Source organism: Homarus americanus, unplaced genomic scaffold (genome assembly GCF_018991925.1).
Source record: "Homarus americanus isolate GMGI-L3 unplaced genomic scaffold, GMGI_Hamer_2.0 scaffold39647, whole genome shotgun sequence".
Lineage (NCBI taxonomy): Eukaryota > Metazoa > Arthropoda > Malacostraca > Decapoda > Nephropidae > Homarus > Homarus americanus.
The window spans coordinates 33,540-56,525 of record NW_024715917.1 but is presented as its reverse complement, the minus strand read 5'-3'; the positions used below and the strand labels follow the sequence as shown (position 1 = coordinate 56,525).

Below are 22,986 nucleotides of genomic sequence, written 5' to 3'. Positions count from 1 at the left end.
ATATGTAAAATAAATTTCAAAATGACCAATAATTTGCTTGCAAACACAGAAAAAAAGCATTTAGTTGAAGAGTCTCAAGCAAGATGTTACCTCCACTGAAAAGACACAAAGACTGATGCCTGTTTGGTGTGTTGAGAGGCTGGATGGTGCACATAAAACTAGTTTCATTACCTTCAATTATGTTCAATAATTGTTAAAATGACTAAAAAAATTAATATTAAACTTTTAAAATTATTGAATAGTATAAACTTCTTGATATTTGCTAAAATGATAAGGAATTTAAGCCCTAGAACCGATTACTGTACTGGCGGACTAATACTACAGCTGGTGGACCGCCAAATGCAAGTGAAAACATGTTGAGGTCGGCTCGTAAGAAACTCGTTAATCGAGGGATTGCTCGTTAAACAAAGTTAAGAATCTTATGGAAGGTAACTCGTTAACCGAAATCTCGTTAACCGAGGCGCTCATTAACCGAGGGACCACTGTACCTACATACACTGTATTGAGAGGAATAATATTGGGTTGGAGAGTTTTAAAACATTGTCCACAAAATATGTGGATAAGATAATGACCATCAACACAACAAACTGTACAATGTGTCTTCCAAAGTTGTAGTGAGGCAATGTTGAGATATAATCTGGAATTAAAATGGTAAGAAAGAAAATAATGCTAAGTGTTCAGACGGCATAAATAGCCTCACCCGATACAGTATCTGAATGTCTTAAATCTAACTGACAAAGTACAGTAAAGTTAATGGTAAGAGTACACACACATGTAAACCTAACCTGAACAGAGGCATAAACATACACGAGTCATTCATCTCTTTAGAATTCTTCAATGTTTTAAGTATGAGTGTTTAGTGCTTCACATATTTAATAAATGGCAGCAGGCTTTAATAAACACAATATTTAACAATGATCAACTCCATATCACTCCCTTTATGTCTTATATTGTCCTGTACACTCACTCCATAAAGTATATTTACGATTTTGTGTGAGGCAATATGACAACAGATGAAGGATTTTGACAACCCTACTGAGACAACAGGAGTCACTGTGTTCATTCTGAAATTCATCGTTCGCCTCTGTAAAGATACTTTTGGGGTGTGTGTACATCAAGTAAACTGTCTGCTGCTCCTCCACACACCTCATCACCACCACAGTCTCCCCCACACACCTCTTCACCACCACAGTCTCCCCCACACACCTCACCACCGCCACCACAGTCTCACCCACACACCTCACCACCGCCACCACAGTCTCCCCCGCACACCTCACCACTGCCACCACAATCTCCCCAACACACCTCACCACCACAGTCTACCCCACATGTGTTAAGTCACTACATTACTGTACCTTATATACTGCATCTGAATGAAAATGGTAAAACACCATTATTGAGACACAAAGAGAAACACAAATGGTGCAGCACAGGAGAAAGGTAAATTACTCTGGTTCTGAATGATGACGACAGTTAGAGAGGCATTGTGGGATACTGTATAAAGGAGGATAAATTCTTGACTAGGAGGCAAATAATCTTGAGGTAAATGTAAAGTTACGAATACACAAGTTAAAGTTTACTTAGAAAATGACAGAGGAAGGAATCACCCACATCGACAAACCATAGTAATGAGCATAAAATAGAAATATAATGTGCTACCTACGTCCCCTGATAGTTATGTCTCCGACGATTAATAAATTTGAGCATAATGAAAGAAACGGTGCATGACTGAAATTTGCCACATTTGTTGGTGTTAGCGGCTGAGAACAAATCTGTATTGGTCCAAGGAGGGCAGTGATGCAGCCTCAATCTTCATCTAACCGAGTCTGACGATCACTATGACACATCCTAGCGTATATCCTCTTTATAATCATGGTACAATACAGTATCTAATTGACTGACTTATGTACAACAAACACTAAATAGTTCCAAGAAATATGTGGCTACATTTAAGAGTGTCACTTGTTACCTGATGTTCAGCTGACAATGGTTAGGTCAAGGTACAACATCTTACATGTGTGTGTGTGAGAGATTAAGACTTCATCACCACCACAGTACAGAATAATTTGACTTAAAGTTGACAAGTTGTATTACAAGTGTCACCAAGAACTGTAGTGCAGTTATGTAAATGATACAAAAGTATTATATTGCATTAAAATTATAATACTGTGTTCACAAAGTTGCTAAGAGTAAAGTCAATATATAGTACAACACATTATTCAATAACAAAATAATCACAAAGTACTTCTCAGTATATGTTGTACACATACAGTACATCATTGTTGTGCACAAACATCTCATAAAAAATCTTATTACTGTATGTAACAACATATTTCACAATTTAGTACCATTATCAAAATTAAAATCCAAAGTATCCTTATTCTCTCAACTTCATTTTGTCTAACAACCAACACAAGCGTAGAGTGACAGTTGAAGATCCATACAACACATTAATGTTTGTATAGTCAGTCGTATTCTTGACTTTTCTGTGTGTATGTACAGGAAGCCATAGTTGCTTCTCTGCCATGTTTTGTGAAGGGTCATAAGTACAGTTCCCTGCAGCCTTCCTGGTCTGTTCTTGTCATAATTTCCCACAACATCACTATGATTGGGGAAAGCCTTAATCACTCACGTTGTTGCCGCCCACTTTTACTACAACAACATATGAGGAAACGGCCCACCGCAACGGCTCTTAAGGTTCATCACAGTTTGTTGCCATCATAATACCTTCAGTTTGTTGCCATCACAATACCTTCAGTTTGTTGCCATCACAATACCTTCAGTTTGTTGCCATCACAATACCTTCAGTTTGTTGCCATCACAATACCTTTAGTTTGTTGCCATCACAATACCTTCAGTTTGTTGCCATCACAATACCTTCAGTTTGTTGCTATCACAATACCTTCAGTTTATTGCCATTACAATACCTTCAGTTTGTAATAAAATGTTATCAAAATGTCTTCCATTGTTTGTGGCAGTATAATGGTTAACCAGTAAGAGCTTTATTACCTCACTACACACCTGGTGACTCAGGTTATCTGCACCACCACATTTAAGCAAATATTCCCCCCACAATCCTCTATTGTGTCCCTCTTTTAACTCTATTTATAAAAGTTATCAAAATTTAAACTCACAGTTAATATTAGAGGAGTCTTCCCTGCTATTAACATAACAAGCCAAAACATTAAAGGTCCAAAAGTGATGTATATTCCTGAGGGCAGCTTTTCTAAACAAGCAGTATTAAAACCTACAATTTCTTTTTAAATTTGGAAACAGAGATCCTTACTTACATAATTATGAAAACACATGTCACGACTGACTACTTAAGGCAGTTGTTGCAGACCCGAACGGGGTGATCCCAGCCCCGTTCCTTGACTGGCTTAAGGTTCGGAGAACAGCCGTCACACACGCCCTGGCCACACGCCCGGCAGTGATGTAACGCTAGTCTGGTCCCAAATTCTCTCTCGCACACTATGCAGTTTTTAATAATTTCGTCCGGAATCCAATAGGATGGTCGTGTACTGTCCTTAAGAAACTCTGGAAAAAAAAATAGAATATTGATCACCAGACAGAGAAAATTTAAAGTGTGTGTGGTCATTACGACCACCAATGACCTATATTCAGGTTCAGCATGAACTTCGGAAAGAGCAGGGCATCCCAGTGGCCCCCCACCCTCCAGATCTGGTCCCCTGTGACTTCTGGCTGTTTCCGAAGTTCAAGTTGAACCTCGAGGGGAAGAAGATCATGGACAGAACACATCACAGAAGGTGTTCAGCCTCACCAACAAGGACTTCCAGAACTGGGAGGAGGAAATTCAGCACTGTATTGAGGCTTCTGAAGAATATTTTAAGGGTGACTAAGTTTCACTGTAATATCTGAAAAATAAAGATTCTATGAAGCCAGTCCGGGAACTTTTGGATCACACCTCGTATGTGTGTGTGTGTGTGTGTGTGTGCGTGTGTGTGTGTGTAGACACACACACACACACAAAACACACACAAATAAATAATAATGGCAAAATCCTCTCACAAATAATCAGAAACTTAACAAAAATGTATTAAAAATGTGAGTTTACCCTCAAATCAACTCCGTGCTTTGTAATAACTTTAACAACAAAACACGAAGTTGACTTGAGGGAAGACTGTAGCGTACTGTAAGTGGCCAGCACTACAAGACCGTCACATTTTTAATAAATTTGTTTCAGATTATTTGTGAGAGGATTTTCCTATTATTATTTATTTGTATGTGTTTTGTGTGTGTGTCTACACACTCACACATATTTACAATACAGGTCGAGGAAATTACTGTCTCTAGAACAAATGGTTCCCTGTCCCAGCTGCAAAAATGACGGCAACTTTAAAACTACCCTTAAACATTCTTGGGCACATCCAGGGTGTCATCCGCAAATAATCGTGGTCCGCAAATTGTCAGGGCATGATTTAATTAGTGAACCTATGAAATAATTCAAGATACTGTATTTATATTATTTAAAAAGTTAATCATGCTGTGCCTATCAGCTTTAAATCACCTTCATATACATTATCTTAAATATATAGATTATCTTTACAATATAAACAAACTAGTTTTCACTTTACCAAAAAATTTTGTTTGACGTCAAAAAGAGGGTTGGCAAAAATCATTGTTGTTTTTTAAACCCAAAAAACATTGATTTAAAAAGAAAAAACAGTTTTGTTTTTGGTTTTAATGCTGTTATGTTGGTTTTAATAAGTTATATATATTTGTAGCTCTTATTAAAACTTTGTAATATGCTATTAATCATAAACATAATTATTCAGGATGATTCAGCAATTATATACAGTACAGTACAGTATACTCTTTTGAATCTAAAAAAAGTCATTGTGAAAAAGACAAATTTGAGAAAAACAAACTTTGATCAATCACCCAGACTCCTCCTACATGTTTAAAGGCAAAAACTTAGCTTAAGTTCATCTTAATAAAGTTGAAAGTTTTAAAGAATTCCTTTAAGTTCAGTTGGAGAGAGAGAGATGGACAGTGGCAACTTGGCTCCTCAGGACCCATATAATACTGTACATGATCTGAACACATTAGAATCAGAGCCCAGCCATAAACAGTGGCAACTTGGCTCCCTTATAATCAGGATTTAAGATGTGTGCAGCCCTGTAAGACTGCTTATTATAGTTCACATCCGTGTATAGACTGAACAACCACAGAGAAATAACACCCACATTTATTTCACATGTTTCACTTTCTTCCCCATTTACTGTTGCTCTGCTGTTCTTATACAAGGTTTTTACGGCCTTCCTCCCACCCCACAATGCTCTTCTGTTCACCCTATCATTTGCCTTTTCCAAATACATTATAAATAATTAAAACCATCTGTAAGTAATAAAAACCAACAAAAACTAATTAAAACCAATAAAAATGGCTGTGATAAGAACAAATCTATTTGGGGGAGGATTAAACCAAAGTTTAAACCATTGGTTTAAGTTGGTCAACCCCGTACCCCGTACCCATCAGTTGACTTACCTATTGGATATTTTGCCACAGAAGCCAATGTTCCAGAAATGACTTCACTGACTTGTCGAGCGCGTACCGTTCGCTCGTCATTGTTACTATCATAGTCTGCGGAAGGAAGGAAGGAAGGAGGTGGAGAAGTAGCAGCACACAATGAAGAACACATGCAAGTACACACGCACTCACACACGTACACACGCATGCACACAAGTACGTACACACGCACGCAGTTTCAGTGTTACAAATAAATGAACTCAACTTACAAGTATTTTTTTTTATGAGGTTTCAACTACAGTATACACGGATTACCCCGAGGGTTAGGTTACAATTTCTAATTTCAAACTCAAAATTTTCTAAAATTTTATGTCAAGTGCAAACTATAGCATGTTTATATTCAAATCAATCACTATCTTATAAGAATCTCAGTAAAGTAAATTATATTCTCCCAGGTCAGTTCTGTGACATTTTATAAGCAAAAACAAAAACTCACACTGAAGGACATAAATAAATACTTCACTAGACCTTCCGGCACCAGCTGTCAAACACACCCCCCCTCCCTCTTCCCAGCCAGAGTTTGGTGGTTTTAGGCTTACAGTTTTTATCTTATAAAATATCACAGACTAAAGTTTGGAGAATATAATTTGCATTGCCAGAATCCTTGCAAGACAGCGAATAATTTGAATATGAAGCCTGAGATTCAGACTTGTGAATCAGAAGCATTTATGGACAGAATAATGCATCAGCATCTAGTGCTATGAGTTCATGGGTCAGGAGACTTGCTAGGGGAGTGAACACTGTATTTAATAGTGCAAAGGTCCCACTTGGCATAAGTGTTCCTTGGGGCAAGAGGAAAAAATTTATCCAAAGAAACACTTTGTCTCTACGCATAGAACCTAATAATTAGCATAAATTATGCTAATTAGCTCCTAAAAGAAGGCAATTTCTAATTTTTAAACAATTGTGTGCACTCTCAAATAAAAGTTACCAATAATTCGTGTTAATGCAGTGTTTTGGTCTCAGCTGTGGCCTCAGAAAATGCACATTACAGTTTAAATGCCAACATCATATGTTTAATGCATCAAGTGTTTCTTTAATATAGCTAATGGCAACTATCCTGGAATTCACCTTTAAAACACCTCTTATCACACATGATGTACCAGAAATTATTTTCTCAACCCAAAATTAGAATAAATTGATATATCACACGTTTGTAGATCAAATGGTTCACAAGTTGTAAACAACTGTACGCCGACACTCAAGATGGTGGTCAGTGACCATCTTAGATTTGAGGGTAAAAATGGCCGCCAATTGTCAAAATAGCCCCCAAAATGGTTTCCTGACCCTAAAATTAGCCAGGTTCAATTAATCACATGTTTCTAGGTGAAATGGTTTGAAAGTTAGAAATTGCCTTCTTTTACGAGCTAATTAGCATAATTTATGCTAATTATTGGGTTCTATGCATAGAGACAAAGTGTTTCTTTGGATAAATTTATTCCTCTTGCCCCAAGGAACACTTATGCCAAGTGGGACCTTTGCACTATGATATGCAGTAATCACCATTTTTTTAGCCCTTAGCAAGTCTACTAAGAGGCAACAGGACTTTTGTTTGAGACTGTCCAGTACTGAAGGTCCAGCCATGACTTACCTTCTGCTCCTGTGTCCGGGTTATTCCTGGTTTTGTAACAATTTTTGCACACTCTGACAGGTTCGTCACCCCATCCCATTTCGGGCACAGTCATTTTAACATCAGAACAGTTGTCACAGAAACCTTCCCCACACTTGCGACAGTGGTGGATGGTGTCGAGGGGTTCTTGGCACATCTTACAATGCTGCGTTGGAAGAAAGTTTAAAATGTCTTAAAATCGGGATGGTTTAATAAATTGAGTATATCTAATATTGATTATTACTTTACTACACAGAGAATAAGAAATACTTATAAAGAACATAAGCTTACTGTGCATAAGTGATTGGGGGTCCAGTATGCTGGGTTGACCTGGTTTGTCAGCCATGAGGACACAACTTTTGCAGGAGGAGCTGATATTGTTGAGATAGCTGAGCCCAGAGCTGCCACACCTTCCAGTACCTTGTAAAGTTATGACTGTCAATAACCTGAGAGCTACTCGTACTGGATGCCGCTCAACGTCTGGGGTAAACATTGTGTTTTTAAGGGTTTCTGGAGGTCATTGTGTTTGATGATGTCTGGACACTTGGTGTAAACTACAAAAAACAGAAGATGTTAACAAAGTTAACGAGTAAAAGTGTTGTAGTATGGTCAGTAAATTTAGGCTTAACAACTTTGCAATTATATATTAATTTATCCCAGACTGTGATGTGCAAGTCAGTCACATATACAGTACTACAAATGTTCCTCAGACTCACAGTGAGGCAGAATCCCTCTGTACAGAAATGAAGAAGTTCAAGTTCCTTGCTGCTCTCATATTTTGGTATGATATTTTGTTCCATGTAAATGCTGTCAACAAAGAACTACAAGGTGAACCCATAGGATTAGTTAGTGCAGTTCAGAGCTGAGAGAACACTTGCAGATGGTTAAAGGAATATCGACAGAATGGTATTCAAAGCGCTGTAATAGCTGCTAGAGAAAGGATGTTAGAATCAAGAGATAGAAGAAAATGGTCACCTATGAAGCTGATGACCAATCTGTTACAGACGTACAAGAGTTTTTCCGTGTAAACTGCTTTCTTGAGATAATAGAAGTAGCTATTTCATCTCTGTACAGCAGATTAAAGCAACTAAGAAAACATCACAAGATATTTGGATTTACGTATATAATTTTTATCGGTTATCAAAGTCCGAGATAAAAAGTTGTGCCTCAAAGCTAGAAGTCATGCTCACATTTGACAAAGACGGTCACATGCTCACAGAAGAGACAGACACTCTGAAGTCTGTCTTGCCAGTTTCGGCCATTGGAGACCCTCTCAAAATGTCGCAATTTTTTTCTGTTAACACATGATCAGCAAACTTTCCAAAATTTTGGATTGCTCTCAAGATCCTTCTCACTATTCCAGTGACAGTTGCATCAGGTGAAATAAGCTTTTCTAAGCTGAAATTGATAAAGACCTATCAGAGCTCAACCATGTTGCAAGAGCACCTGAATGACCTGGCCATTTTATCTACTGAACATTAAATTACCAGAAACTTGGGTGATCTCATACATGATTTTGCTTCCATTAAATCTTGAAAGGCATTTGTTTGAAAAAAATCCCATCTCCTCTTGAGTGACCATATCATTATTCATTTATATTGTATAAGGTGCATTCAGAAACATTATTTAAAGAATGTAGTTTGTATTTTTCATTAATTGTATTGTTTTTGGGGGAAAAGAGGGTAAAAAACCACACAAAAGATATGAAAAGGTCACACTTGGGAATGCATCTAATTATTATTGCTTTATTTTAATGGTAATTAATGATTCACGATACGATGATTCACCTTAAACTGTAATATTGGAGGACACATGACCGTCGTTATTCGAGGCTTTACTGTAAATATGAAAAAATGTTACATTACACAACCATCACTTCACTTCTCAAACAATAAAAATAAATTATTTCAGGGAGTTGGGTAAACACTGCAATCCAGGAGTTGAGACAGCCCACAGTTATGGACGCGGCTCACACTCACGGTCTGACTGCTGAGATAATACTGTGCATTTATCGTTCTGGTCTTCCCTTCCTATGGGCCTCCAGAGTTGCTAATTAGTTAATTTGATAATACTTGCTACTGTGATGCATCAAAATTTGACACAATTTTGTTGAAAACTTAATTTTCAACTAATTTTTTAAAGTTTGGTGACTTAATTTGCCACCGTGAAGTTGGTCTTATCATGAATATGATGCAAATCGCGTCATCGGGCATGAGAGAATTAAATCATTGGATAATATTATAATTATCCTCTACATCTCTCTCTTAAGAGGAGTGACTGCTGTACAGTACGTACCTGTCTGCCAGCATGTGCTGCCCCTCCTAGGACAGTGCCGGGCCATACATGCTGGAACTCTTCCTTTACCACACACCTGTCAGGAGACTCGTTACCGTACCAGTACTGACGACTCCGGTAGATAATGCCACACTTCTCACACTCCAGCACATAACTGTAGTGGAACACAACCCTGTTATGTCTTATTAATTAGTGGTTTTAATCACTCATACCTTGTCAACACATCAATAAAGACAGTTAACTCTTCAACATGTAACACTTTTCTGTGATAAATATATTGCCAGAGATGTAGCCAATGATTTAAACAGGAGAGAGATAAGCTTCCTCTGGCCTGCTCTCTGCTGCAACATCATAAAATAAAATGATACAAATTATTCCAAAACAAAACTGCTAACAACTCCATTTTCTTCTACTCAGGAAGGTTTATTTCCCCAGACCAGAGATTCCAAGACCCACCATCCCTCTACCTCCCAACACTGTAGCATATGTCCCCTCAGTCACCTTATATACCTGCACTCAGTCACCATACACCTCTACAGTATTGTCTGTCGTGAGAAGTTTTTGTTTTTAGCCATCAAGCTCTTAAGTACACTGCCCGAAGTCCTTCAGTATACAGTCCCACTCTCCTGCCTCACTCTCACATATTCTACAGGAGAAAACATCAACATCACCACACTGCTCTCCCTTCACTACCTCCTCAATTACTTCATTATTCTCAGGAGCTTTTTTCAACATATTATCTACAGTTATTTCCTACTTCACCTACTGTAGTCTTCCAACACGTGATATCTATTATTATGTTCTAAAAAAACGTGGTCATCATGCCCACTTAATCAACACAAGGAATTATTTACCCCGCCCAGGCATATTTAGCGAGGCCCAGCCACGTGTTGTCCTTGGCCGATGATGTCTTGGGGACCACAATTCGTCTCTCCCCGTCACTGTCGCACTTCCGACAGAGGAACACCTGCAATAAGTGAGTGACTGGTTTATTATTAGACATGGGGAGAGGTTGTAACAAATGACATTAGAGTCGGGAACCTGACTAAAGTGACTGTGTAGTACTGTATGAACAGCTGCTACCATTAGCGAACCTACACAAGTGTGGAAAATGGTCATAAAACGATGATGATGACCACACAAGCTGGTCTGGTCTGGTCTGCTGCATCTGCTTAAGGCTTTAGTTTGGACATCAAGATAAAATAGAGCTAAAAATGTATTGCTTTATGACTCAATGTTACTCCCAATCCATTTTCAATGTTTTGGTCACTATAGAGAGCTCATACATAGTCACTGGCTGCTACAATAGCTTCAGACAGTATGTCGAAGAACTTCCCCCACCAAGCTTCACTTAAACTGAATTTAAAACAGTGAATTTATCAGAATTTCCCTAAGTTACCATCAACAGTAGTAGCTCCAAACATAGACGTGACAATAAGTGTATTATTGTCAAACACTTTCATCTTTTCATGCTGAGTCACAGGGAAGGTGAGGGAATACTAAGAGTGCAGGAGACCCAGAGAGCCAGACCAGCCAGTGAAATATAAATCAAGTCAAGAGAGAGTTATATGACCACAATACTTGTCTCATTCTTCACAAATATTCTTCCTTTAATAATGACAATGATTAATGTAACAGTTGACAAAAGAAGAAGTACAAAATTTAAATGAAGAATAATAAATAAAAATAATAACAAGAGGAGACGGCACAAGAAATATGTACATATAGTATAATAATTTAAGAGAAATATGTACATATAGTATAATAATTTAAGACAATGAGTACAATACAATCTTTGGAGCCTCTTTGACAATACTATTAGTTTTAACAGTGGCCATCAGTAGACTTAATAGTCAGCCATGATGTAAAGGAGTATTTCATTGGCCATAAAGTCATCCCAATATCTCACCTTATTCTCAAACTGATGGTGATATTTACACTGGCGCTCGGCCTCGTGATCTATGGAGCCACCGTCGTGGGTCGCGTGGTTCATGAAGAGAGAGCATCGTGCCTGGCAGGCGACACAAACGCTGGTGCAGGTGAAGTACTCGTCCGGGAAGGCCGGCTCGCTGCTCTGAATCTGCCCACTAAATTTTCTGTTTATTGTCTGCAGCAACAAGTGAGGTATTATTATTAGTGTTATAAAAGTTATGTGTGAAGAGATACTTCATATAAACTTTAAAAAATCATAAGCATGAAGGATTATAATAAGGAGGCAGTGAGAGAAGGGCGAACTGTCCACTCTCTTCTATGGTATCAGAAAATTTCATCCATTCTCTGTGTGAGGGTGACGTCCCCACAGTCCGCCCTTATCCACGTTTACGTTACCATTAGTCACGAGGGGTGAAATGGACGTGTGACTCCATAGAAGACGGAAGACAGACATTACTCAAAACACCTAGTGTGCTCTCTTCACTAAATGTGTAGACTTACTTCCAACATGTCGAGGATAATCTTTGGTCGTCGTGGCGACCGCACGCCGTTATTCTGTAGTTCCTCGGTGATGGCTTGTCTCATACGCTTAAAGTCCGTGTCGTTTCCGGTGTTGTGTTCACCAATATAATGTAAACTGTTAAAGCCGTCTATCTTGAGGTTTTGTTTTAAAAAGTTTTCTTTCAACTGTTCCTCTGGGTTGTGGCCGGCCTCTGAAACAAACACATTATACTCACTACCATCTACTGTAAAGCATTATACCGTCAATATACAGTAATATACAGTAATGTCTCCGACAGCCGGAATTGAAATTTTCTCGGAAAATTTGAAAATTTTTCTGAAGGGAACATTTTTTGGAAAATTCAGAGAAAATTTTGGGGATGGGGGATTTTTATTCTGGGTTTGAAAGATGAAAATCAAGGTCATTTTCTGGAAATTATGAGAAAAATTTTCCTTTACCCGGAAAATTCCGGGGACGAGGGATATTTTTACGGGTTCAAGAGATAATGTACTGCAATGCGCAATTTCTGGAATTTCAGAGATAATTTTTCCATTCCTCGGAAAATTCAAGGCATGGGGGATTTTTTTTTTACGGCTTTGAGAGAAGTGTCTCGTCGTGTGGAAATCTCTCATTGTGGGAAGAGCTCTGCACCAACTGTTCAAGCTAACATCACTGTATTGTAAAGTATCACACACAATACCTACAGTAAAGTCCCCATACACCATAAATGAAATATGGATTTGTGAATTAAAGTTGTTTGATAAATGTGTTTCTTCATCAATGTTCGGCCTAACACGGGGCAGAAGCAAGACTACACTACCTTCTTTGAGAACACTGGTGTGGCGGGTGTCGTGGAATATAAACACCGGGGGCCCGAAGATACAGTCGCACTCTGCCTTACGTGCTACGGCCTCCAAGTCAGCACGGAAATACCTGTAACACCAAAAGATACAGTACAGTACAGTATTATGCAGGCATATACAGTTTACAATGTACCTAGACTGTGCAGGTATATACAGTTTACAATGTACCTAGACTGTGCAGGTATATACAGTTTACAATGTACCTAGACTGTGCAGGTATATACAGTTTACACTGTACCTAGACTGTGCAGGTATATACAGTTTACACTGTACCTAGACTGTTGTCTCACCTGCCTCTTCATCAACCCAGAGTCAGAGGCCTCACAGGTATTTACCAATCAATATCTACCTAAAAGATTTTTCCTACTGGTACAGTATGTAAAAATGAGTTATTATATACAACTGTAAGTATAAAAGTCACCGATGTTTAACTCATACATGACACAGGAAGCCAAGTTGAGTGTGTCACCATATCACACCCAGTCCTCTTTACTAGGGTTTAAAAACATATAAAACAATAAATATTAAATCTTACATAACACTTGGGGTCACTCTTTAAAACTGAACCTCGATTTTTTTTTTTAATTTTACCAATATTAATTTCAAGACCAAGAGTTTATTTTACATTTTTGAGAAGAGGAGAAAGAGTTTGTACACTGAGGATGTAAATATGTGATAACAGTAGAAGGTATTAATACTTTACTCATAGTTCGTTACAGTAACTTACTTTGTGTAAGCTCTTGACGCCTCAGCCAAGAACTTGTACATGTCAGTGTTGAGTCTCTCTGAGCGTGTCCGGTATATGATGACATCTGACACTGCAAGTACCTGTCAAGGATAAACCATCATAACTACTGATGTTTGAGTACTGATTTATTATTATATGTTACCAAAATGCCCAGCTACCATGACTACAGATAGAGAATTTTTTTTTTTTTTTTTAAATCTGGATTCCCTGTCATTACCCTGAAGTCTGCAAGGTTGAGGAACATAACTCTAGATAGATATAAATACTTTACTGTATCCTCTTCACCACTGACCATATTTTAGGCACTTGGACAGTCACTAATGTCTCTGTTACGCACTGTTGGCAAGTACTGGGCAAACACCGGCTCCTGAATGTATCTGAACCTGCTCAGTGTTGGTCAAGTCTGGTCTTGTAAGAGTTCACACTCGGTGCCGTCACAACACTCTCTGGCACATTGTTCCAAGAGTTCATATTTCTTACCCCAAAAAGGTTTATTCATACAACTGTCTGTATTTGAGGCTGTGACCCCCAGCAGGGCGGGCATCAGCCAGCTCCAGGTATTGAGTAATGTCCTGAGGTGTTTATAAACTTTTATTGACTCACACCTTGCCTGTCTATAGTATAAACTAGGCAACTAAGTATTAATTATTACTCATATGATCAAAAGATACGTCCTGGAAATTTTGTTTTACCTGTGCATGACCTGTAGAATAGAAGAGGAATATTATGAAGGGGTAATAATGTAGAGGAAGGTACAGCAGTGCAGGAGAAGACAGACTGAGGGCCATGGGGGAGATGCACCACAAAGTGACCCAAAATATCACCTTCATGTACTGTACCAACTAAAGAAGAGAAACACGGCACCAGTTTAAACATCAACAGACCTTGAGCAACAGACGTTTACGCTGTTTGGAGCTGTTACTGATGCCCAACATGCCCTCTGTGTCCAGGACTAGAGCCTTGTTAGCACCATCATAAGCTCCCCACACACCAAGGGTACATGATGACTGGTTTGAACTGGTCCTGTAAATGTTAAACAATAAATAAGAAACATTGTACTGTGTTATCTCAATTGTGATATAATAAAATTGGTTATTATTTACCAAAGATGATACAGACATTTAAAATTGAGGCCAAATCTCCAGGTACTGTACAGTGTCTACAACAGTCTCCTGGACATGTGTGTTGTTACATCAAACATTAAGTGAGAATTTGTTGAATCCTTTTTAATTATCTTTATACTGTTGGTTAGTGACTTAAGATGATAATAACCTCAGGAAAATAAGCCATTTGTAACACAAAAATTCCTTAAGATTTATAATAAAGCTTCCAAGAGAAACATACCACAGTATTATATTTGTTAAAGTATACTGTACAGTATAGGACATATAAATGATTTACATCACAGTGTACAGTACTGCACCATCACAAATGGTGAACTATCTGACTCGCTGACCAACAGACAGTCAACCAACTTATAAGTCTCCATCCAACATAATCTAACCGAACTAATTCTAATCTCACCTAACATAATCTAACCATACCTGATCTAATCTAACCTAACATAATCTAACTCAACCCAACTCAACCCTAACCTAACCCTGCACTTTGAAGATATGTTTCAAAGGCTACTGGTAGTGGACTTACTTGAACACCTCGGCACCCTTGAAGAAGATCTGGTTCATGGTGTAAGACTTGCCCTCCCCAGTGTTGCCAAATATGGATACAACCTTCACCTGCAGGTCCTTATCTCGGGGACAACCCATCTTCTTGAGCAGCTCCTCCGCGTTCTTCACCTACGGAGGACAATAACTCGGTAAATAGGTGGAGTAATGATCTGAGGTTTAATAGGCGTCTAGAAAGTTTTATTAAATTCTCATTCAAAACAAAAGTGTTACCACGCTGACAAGATTTATAACTACAGACAGACACAGACATTGGGTCATGGTATAATCACTCTCTAAGGTGTCTCAGAAAATGTTTACACACTGCATTACAAATTTTGGTGGACATTAGTTAATTCTTGTTTTACAGCACCAACACTGTCCTCATGTGTCGAGGTGCACCACAAGTGTTGGTGTTGTAATACAAATATTCACACGAGCTCCACCGTAGGGCAGCGCGTACAATTTTCCGAGACCAAGTGACATACCATAAAACAATTTCCTTCCACTCCTGTGTAACATAATACAGTATACTGAACACAAACCTGCAACTCTTCTTTTTCATTTATAAGTTTGAAACATTGTTTCTCCGGGGGTCCCAGGTCAACACTACGCAGCTCATTGTTCAGTATGTCTGGGGTGATGTTGCTCTCTGTGGGGTGACAAATACCTTGTTATAATACTACACTATATTACAGTGCACCACCCATCACTGCCACCACCCATCACTGTCACCACCCATCACTGCCACCACCCATCACTACACCCATCACTATTACAGTCACCACCCATCACTGTCACCACCCATCACTGCCACCACCCATCACTGTCACCACCCATCACTGCCACCACCCATCACTGCCACCACCCATCACTGATATTATGATAACTTGATGTATTTCATACTATTTTATGTATGTATAAGTTAGCCATTGTATTACAGCGTAGACTATATCAACTTATATCATCATGTGTGTGTGTGTGTGGTGTATTGTGTGTGTGTGTGTTGTGTTGTGTGTGTTGTGTGTGTTGTGTTGTGTGTGTGTTGTGTGTGAACAGTCAATAACAAATATCAAGTGTAGACTAAACATCATAACGAAGACTTAACTCACAAGACCATCCAAGTACAAAAACAACAACAACAATGACAACATCAAAACAGTGGCAAGAGCCTTGAGACAGAACACAAGACTTACGGAGGGAGGCCAGGGAGTTGAAGGAATGGTCGTACTGGCCATCTGAAGCGTAGGAAGCTAAGGAACTCATGATGGCTGAGCCGGGAGTGGGAGCTGACGAAGGTATTGATAAACCTGTCGGAAAATAACAAAATATATGAGTAAATAATAATAAGATGGAGTTTGTAGCAGCTGTAGTGTGGCCACAAGTATTTACCTGTGATACATATAATAGAACCAGACACATACTGTACCTCACACTATAATACTGTAACCCCCATAGGTGTATAATGTGAACTTACATGAGACTGACGCTCCAGCAGTGTGAGCAAGATGAGAGGGCAGAACAGGAACACCACTCATCCCATAACAATCCCTTATAATGATCTACAAGGACTGTCTACAGCATAATATCTATACTGCAGAGGTTTAACAGATCCATAATATAATGTTGGTGTGGAGCATCAGGCTGTGTTATGTGATTACCACCATCATCTCGGCATCACTGTGAGTAAGAGACCTGAGCTACTCAACTATCGTCCACACTGTGTCCACCCATCTTCACACACACACACACTGTGGTCTGGGTGAACTACTTTACTAACTCATACACTGTAGTTCCATACTACATAAGGCACCAGCTTATGTATTCATATTTCTATCTATAACTGCAAGATCAATTATTTTCACCTATACTTTACCATATGAAATTAAGCTTTTCATTTACCTAAAAATAAAAGTATAGGAGAATAAATAAATAAGGAAAGACAAATAAGATAAAATAAAGATGTTTTGTCTCACTGTTGTGGTGGACAGTTGACTCACTTGCAGGAATCCTGGACAAGCCACCACTGCCTTCTATCCTGAGACTGTGAGCAACTCCGGGACCGCTGGTGCTGTATGGACCCCGGCGGGGTTCCATCGCTACAAACAATGTTGCGTACTCCAAACTGCCCGACCTTCAACACGAACCAAATTATCTTAATTACATAACTGGCATCTAATACCACATTGCCCTCAAACACTCACATATTATTTAAATTATTGTTTTTTATACCAGACTGTAGACAACATGAATCAACCAAACTAAACACAACCCAACAACCGTAGTGGTTAAGTTCACAGGTTGGGGTTAAAGGACCAGGCTGGACATAAGTACTGTTGTAGTGGTTAAGTTCACAGGTTGGGGTTAAAGGACTCAGCTGGACATAAGTACTGTTGTATCTGGTGGCTGGGTCGGCCTATGTATACTGTGCCTAAGGAGAATCAATAATCTCCACCAAAAGATATACTATAATGTAAGTCATTGTAGAATAACTGAAAAAGACACACAACTGATTCTCATATATAAAATTAAAACTGTGTCTTGAAGGAGTTACAGTCACCTCTTGATTTACATGGATTTAATTTGGACATTTTTAAAATAACACTTGAATTAAATAATTACCAATTTTTAAAACAACACAAAGGTTATTTAAATAGAACAGTTTTGAAACAAGCAGAATTGCATCAGGCAGCATAGTACAGTACCTCAATGTTTTCTGACTACTGTATATGAAAAAGGAAAAAGTGACATCACCTGAAGCTGTCATCTCAAAAGCTCCCACTTCTCCTCCCCCATCACCTGGTGACTCCCTCCCCCAGTACCCACCCATCATTCAATGTAAGTCTTAAAACAAATTTTCATTTAAAATCTTTTTTCTTACTTCTGTATTATAGTAACGGTATTAGATTTTCTTCTATTATTGTGTTATTATTATTATTGTTATTATATTATTGTAAATAAAAAAATTGAAGGAAATAGACCAACAAATTACAGTTCTCAGGGAGAGTGTCCCCTAACCCCTGCCATTTCCTTTATTTCTTATGGGATAATTAAGTTTGATCTACACGGCCATTCTCAAGAACGTAACTACGGTGTAAATAGAGCGATGGCTGTATTCTTATCCAGTAACTCTATCACTGTACTTAACAATTACCATACTACTATAAATATTACTGTACATTGTATTAAGAATGGATCACCTGAAGATTAAACACCCCAACTTACTCTACCAGAAGATTAACCTCCATAATGCTAGCCTAACCTAACCAAGGTTTATTCCTGTTAAAATCAGACACAGTTCAGTGATGTCTCTCTCTCTCAATTCTCCACAGCACTGAGGCTTATAACACACTTGCTATTCTTTGGTACAGTAGAGCTTCTCAAATATGCCGTTCATCACTCCACTCTTATATCCACATACAAATCGACTCTCACCATGTATACAAAAAACATTATAGTTTAGTTACAAATAATTCACTCCAATTATTTCAAGATAATACTAATCACTGACACCACCTCTATAAGGCACTGCACAGTAGCTACAGTATTTAGTTCTCTAACGTATACTGTACCTGTAATATCAATGTTATCTATTTTTGGCATTAATGCAAGAATGGAATTACAGCTTAAGTCTGTACTATAGTAGTTACAGTTAACATTCTTATTACAGTACAGTACATACAGTATATCTACCCTGTTTTGTGCTGTAATTCATATGTGTACTGTACCAGCTCCAAATATAATGAGTAGCTACAAATTTTACTGTATTATTTTGTAAACTGTATTTATTTACATTAAAACTTCTAACCTCGAACACTGTCCTTATGTTTACTGCGAGACCGTGAGTTGTTGGTTCATTTACGTGATTATTGGCTTCTTGTCTTGGGGGTTCAAATATCAGCATTGTTTGTACCTGATAATTTATGTTGATGGTCTCAAGGTTTACTGCATCATTAGTTCACACAGTTGGGTTGGTAAGTTCAGTCCCATTTTTCTCTGTGTTTCCAGTGGAGTAAATATCAAGAAAGTTGTGTTCTTTAATATTTTTGCATTTCTTATACAGTATTAAAATTATTAGTCATTTTAAAATGTAGTTAACATATTGATAATATATGTGTGACCATCAGCCGCTTGACTCACCCTCCAGGCGTCAGTTTGGCGTTGTTTACAGAGGAGTGAACATCAATTTTGTTGGTGTCTTGAATATTTTTGCATTTTCACATTAAAATTTTTGGTCATTCTGAAATTTAGTTTACATATTGATAATATATAGCATAGTGCAGTGTTGATTTAAATAAAATAATCTTGAATTACACCTTGTGAACTTAAAATTTTATTGGTGAAATTACTGCATCAAGCATGGGTCTACCCTGGTTGGTGATTTCTCTTCTCCCTTCTCCTCCACCCCCTTTTAATTCCCATCATCATCATCAACCAGGAACCTTCTACATACACACCTCAAAGTAAGTGTACTTTACTGCATTTTGTTTTCACTTTGTATGTACTTTTCTGTGAGCTGGAACCAATTACCCAATATCCCATTAAAACAATGGATTCGGTTAACGAAATTTTCGGTTAACGAACGACTCTGTGGAACGAATTGTGTTCGTTGGGGGCAAAAGTGAGTTATACGTATATGACTGGGATATACTAGTAACACTACTTGTCATCACATATTATGCCTAAACCACAAAATGGGATAAAACTCTCCTTTTGACCCAGACTGTACAAATCTCTATATTTTGGTGAAACTTCTGAAGAAAGACGCTGAATTGCTACAGTTTCAGATATTCTATACAACTACACTGTGAGACCTTCCCATAAGACTTATCTCTTCATATAATCTGTTAGATAGAGGTGTCACATCTAACACAACCTCGATATAACGTACTTTCCTCTCTATGTAGTTCGTTAAATAGAGGTGACACTGTGTTTATCTTATTCATAATGAAATTCACCAAAACTTCAATAAAATGTGATTCAGATGGAGTACTGCGCTGTGATGTGCTGTACGACACTGTGCTGTGCTGTGAACTACTGTGCTATACTGTACTATAATGTGCTATGCTGTGCTGTACTATGCTATGATCTATTGTACTGTGCAGCACATGAGCATCAAAGGGAATGTATATTGGGTAGTTCTTTTCTTCAACACCACAAGACATCACTATACAGTACAAAACTATTCTTAAAAGGAATAATATGAACAACACCATGGCAGCTTCACACAATAACTCACATTTACCTTTCGCTGGAATGTTTGTCAAGTATGAACAAATTTGTACACTAATACTGTACCACTCTTCTTATTACTTCAACTTGATCACCAACTTGATAAACAAATACTTGCATTCTTGGACAACTTAACAGCAAGACTCTCTCACTGCCACTAACTTCATCACCAAAGTCTTCAATTTTCACTCAGTACAAAATCGCCTTTCAGTATTTCACAGAGATAAATCTTAATTCATCTACCATGTGCACAGTTTCTTTATGTTAAAAATTTAAATAAAAATAAAAATATATTGATGTACCAAGGCTCAACCATCATGTACACAACCTGAGTCCAGTTAACAAGTCCCTCTGTGTGACTCAAGAAGATGACCTGACCACTATAAGAAATATCTAGAACAAGGCAGCAACAAATTAGGTACAGTCACTTAACACTCAACTTCACTTTCAAAACTGACACTTATCTTACCACTCACTAAGTCTTATTTTAATCTTCACACTCCAGTTAGTAGTGAGAAAGATTAACCCCAGGCAGAGAGAGAGTGAGAAATATAAAGAATCACATGACATTAATATTTCTCTCATTAAGTATAGTACAATTGTCTTACCACTTACCATATATATCAACCATCAATAGGTAATATAAGAGCCTTGATCAACAGTTTAGTGGTGAATGACAGGCCATTAGAGGTGTATTAGTGCTAAATGACAGGCCATTAGAGGTGTAGTATAAGGAACAAGGACCTAGACACCATTACCCTACGTAGTCAACAATATCGACCTTGAAACTTTTGTCGTCATTCCATCAGACTGTCATGACATGGTGTAATATAACCTTATAAATATTCCCCTTTACAATCATAACCTGGTGTTTAATATAGAGTTATATAGTCCACTAACCTTTTACATAGTGTGTAGTATAGCCAACAGGTGTGAGTCAGGTAAAGAGAAAGGTGTAGAGAGCCTAGAGGTTATGGTGAAAGTCTTGGCTAAACTCTCTCTTATCTTGACTCAGGTTGTGTTTACATTTTCTGGCATCAGCTGGGATGTGTGACGTAATTACCCGCCAAATTTGTTTCTCCTTCATCAGTTTTATTCACTATTTGGTATTGATTTAGTAAAAGAAGTATACATTTAAGTTTATAAGTACAGTATATAAATAATGGAAAACTGTTATTGTTCACCAGTTCCCAATTTGAGTAATAACAGTTTGTGTGTGTCTAACAAACTGGTAAGTGGATAATTGCCTACTACGATAATTGGCCTGACCTCTTTCATTATATTTCATTTCAATTAATGTGTGTTTATAAGTAAGATAATATATAAACAACAAGAAGATACATCAAAACAGTTACTTTCAGGGATCCAGTGTGTGTGTGTGTACTAAATTAATAGTCAGACCTTGAATGAACGTTTCTGTAGGACCCCTACAGTATACCATCACCAGACACTACAGGAAACAATACACGTAATATCTTCATAAGTTTTATACAACCAGAAAGTCTACTCAAATTTGATGATGTATAAATGAATTAATGAAGAGAGTAATGTGATCAATGTTAATATTGGGAACAGCACCTTGTCAAGGGGCCGCACAGGGAGGGGCGGGGGGGCCTTGGAAGGCACTGTAGTGGATCCCTCCCCTACAAACGCTGTATTGGATGTACAATGCAGCTTGGTGCTGGGAAGACAGCATGGTTACAAGCGTTGAGTAGAGAGAGCTGGTTGGTGAGGGTGCTCAGAGGAGGACCAGCTTGTGGGTCGCCATGCTCGCCGCCAGGCAGGAGTGGAGGAGGTGTTGAGAGATGTTGCTTGCTGGTGGCGGTGAGTAGAAAGAGCTAGGTCACCACGAGGTGAGGTCTTATATAGCGGAGGTAGGCGTGGCTTAATAGTTGACCTCAGTCATGTAAGGCGGCGCTGGTTGTTGACCAAGACACTGGGGAATTCGAGGGTCGGCGACAAACGGCATTTGTAAGGGAGGCATCCACTACAAGCCCAAGGATGGGGTGAAGGGTGCACTACATCCAGGGCTCAGCAGAGTACAGTACACGAGTGAGTGGATATCACAGGGCATCGAGGGATGGGTGAGGCCGACTTATGTGAAATAATAGCTACAGGAATTGGGTACTTCTTTAAGGTGAAAGATGAGTACTGTACCATATGCTAATACTCACCTTTATTTAACACAATTGAGAATGTCTGCCTGTATATAAGGGACCAGCATTATGTCGTTGCATTTACTAATGGAGTTAATAAGTTTTTCTCATCATTCATGTCTCATAACACGGAGATGTCCTGCATATTTACACTGTCTTCCCTCCGTATGTCTTCACCTCCCACGTCACACAACACCTTCACCTTTGTTTTAATAACGTTACTCTAACTTTCTCTTGTCGTGCGACAGATCTCAGTTGTTTTGTTTCTCACAAGTCCTCTCACCGTTATTTCATCGCTGTTTGTTGTTTAGTGTTCACAACACTACAACAGAGCTCCAATGTGTTGCTATCATAGACTCAATCCTCTGGCAGGTCTTTATCACGTCAAGAAGCCTGTCTTCGTCGTACAGCAAATACCTTAATACTCGTCACTGT

The 22,986-nt window shown here is 38.4% G+C and overlaps 1 protein-coding gene across 4 annotated transcripts; it reads right to left on the bottom strand.

The window, feature by feature from the left end:
* Positions 1–1,561: 1,561 nt before the first annotated feature.
* LOC121857977 (zinc finger FYVE domain-containing protein 1-like) lies at positions 1,562–21,434 on the bottom strand. 4 transcript variants are annotated; one of them, XR_006087310.1, is made up of 17 exons: positions 21,296–21,434; positions 17,164–17,297; positions 16,360–16,473; positions 15,709–15,815; positions 15,147–15,295; positions 14,384–14,522; positions 13,479–13,579; positions 12,709–12,821; positions 11,888–12,099; positions 11,364–11,561; positions 10,309–10,421; positions 9,455–9,608; positions 7,451–7,579; positions 7,142–7,325; positions 5,509–5,604; positions 2,778–3,537; positions 1,562–2,727 (listed from the first exon to the last, which is right to left on the bottom strand). XR_006087310.1 is itself a non-coding variant. In XM_042354213.1 (16 exons), exons 2-16 carry the CDS (start codon positions 17,258–17,260, stop codon positions 3,320–3,322), a joined length of 2,124 nt encoding a protein of 707 aa, XP_042210147.1. In that variant the 5' UTR covers positions 17,261–17,297; positions 21,296–21,434; the 3' UTR covers positions 1,562–3,319. The 4 variants fall into 4 exon arrangements, 3 of the variants coding, with proteins under 3 accessions (XP_042210147.1, XP_042210148.1, XP_042210150.1); XM_042354213.1 differs by having other exon boundaries at positions 1,562–3,537; XM_042354214.1 differs by lacking the exon at positions 21,296–21,434 and adding an exon at positions 21,011–21,171 and having other exon boundaries at positions 1,562–3,537.
* Positions 21,435–22,986: the final 1,552 nt, after the last annotated feature.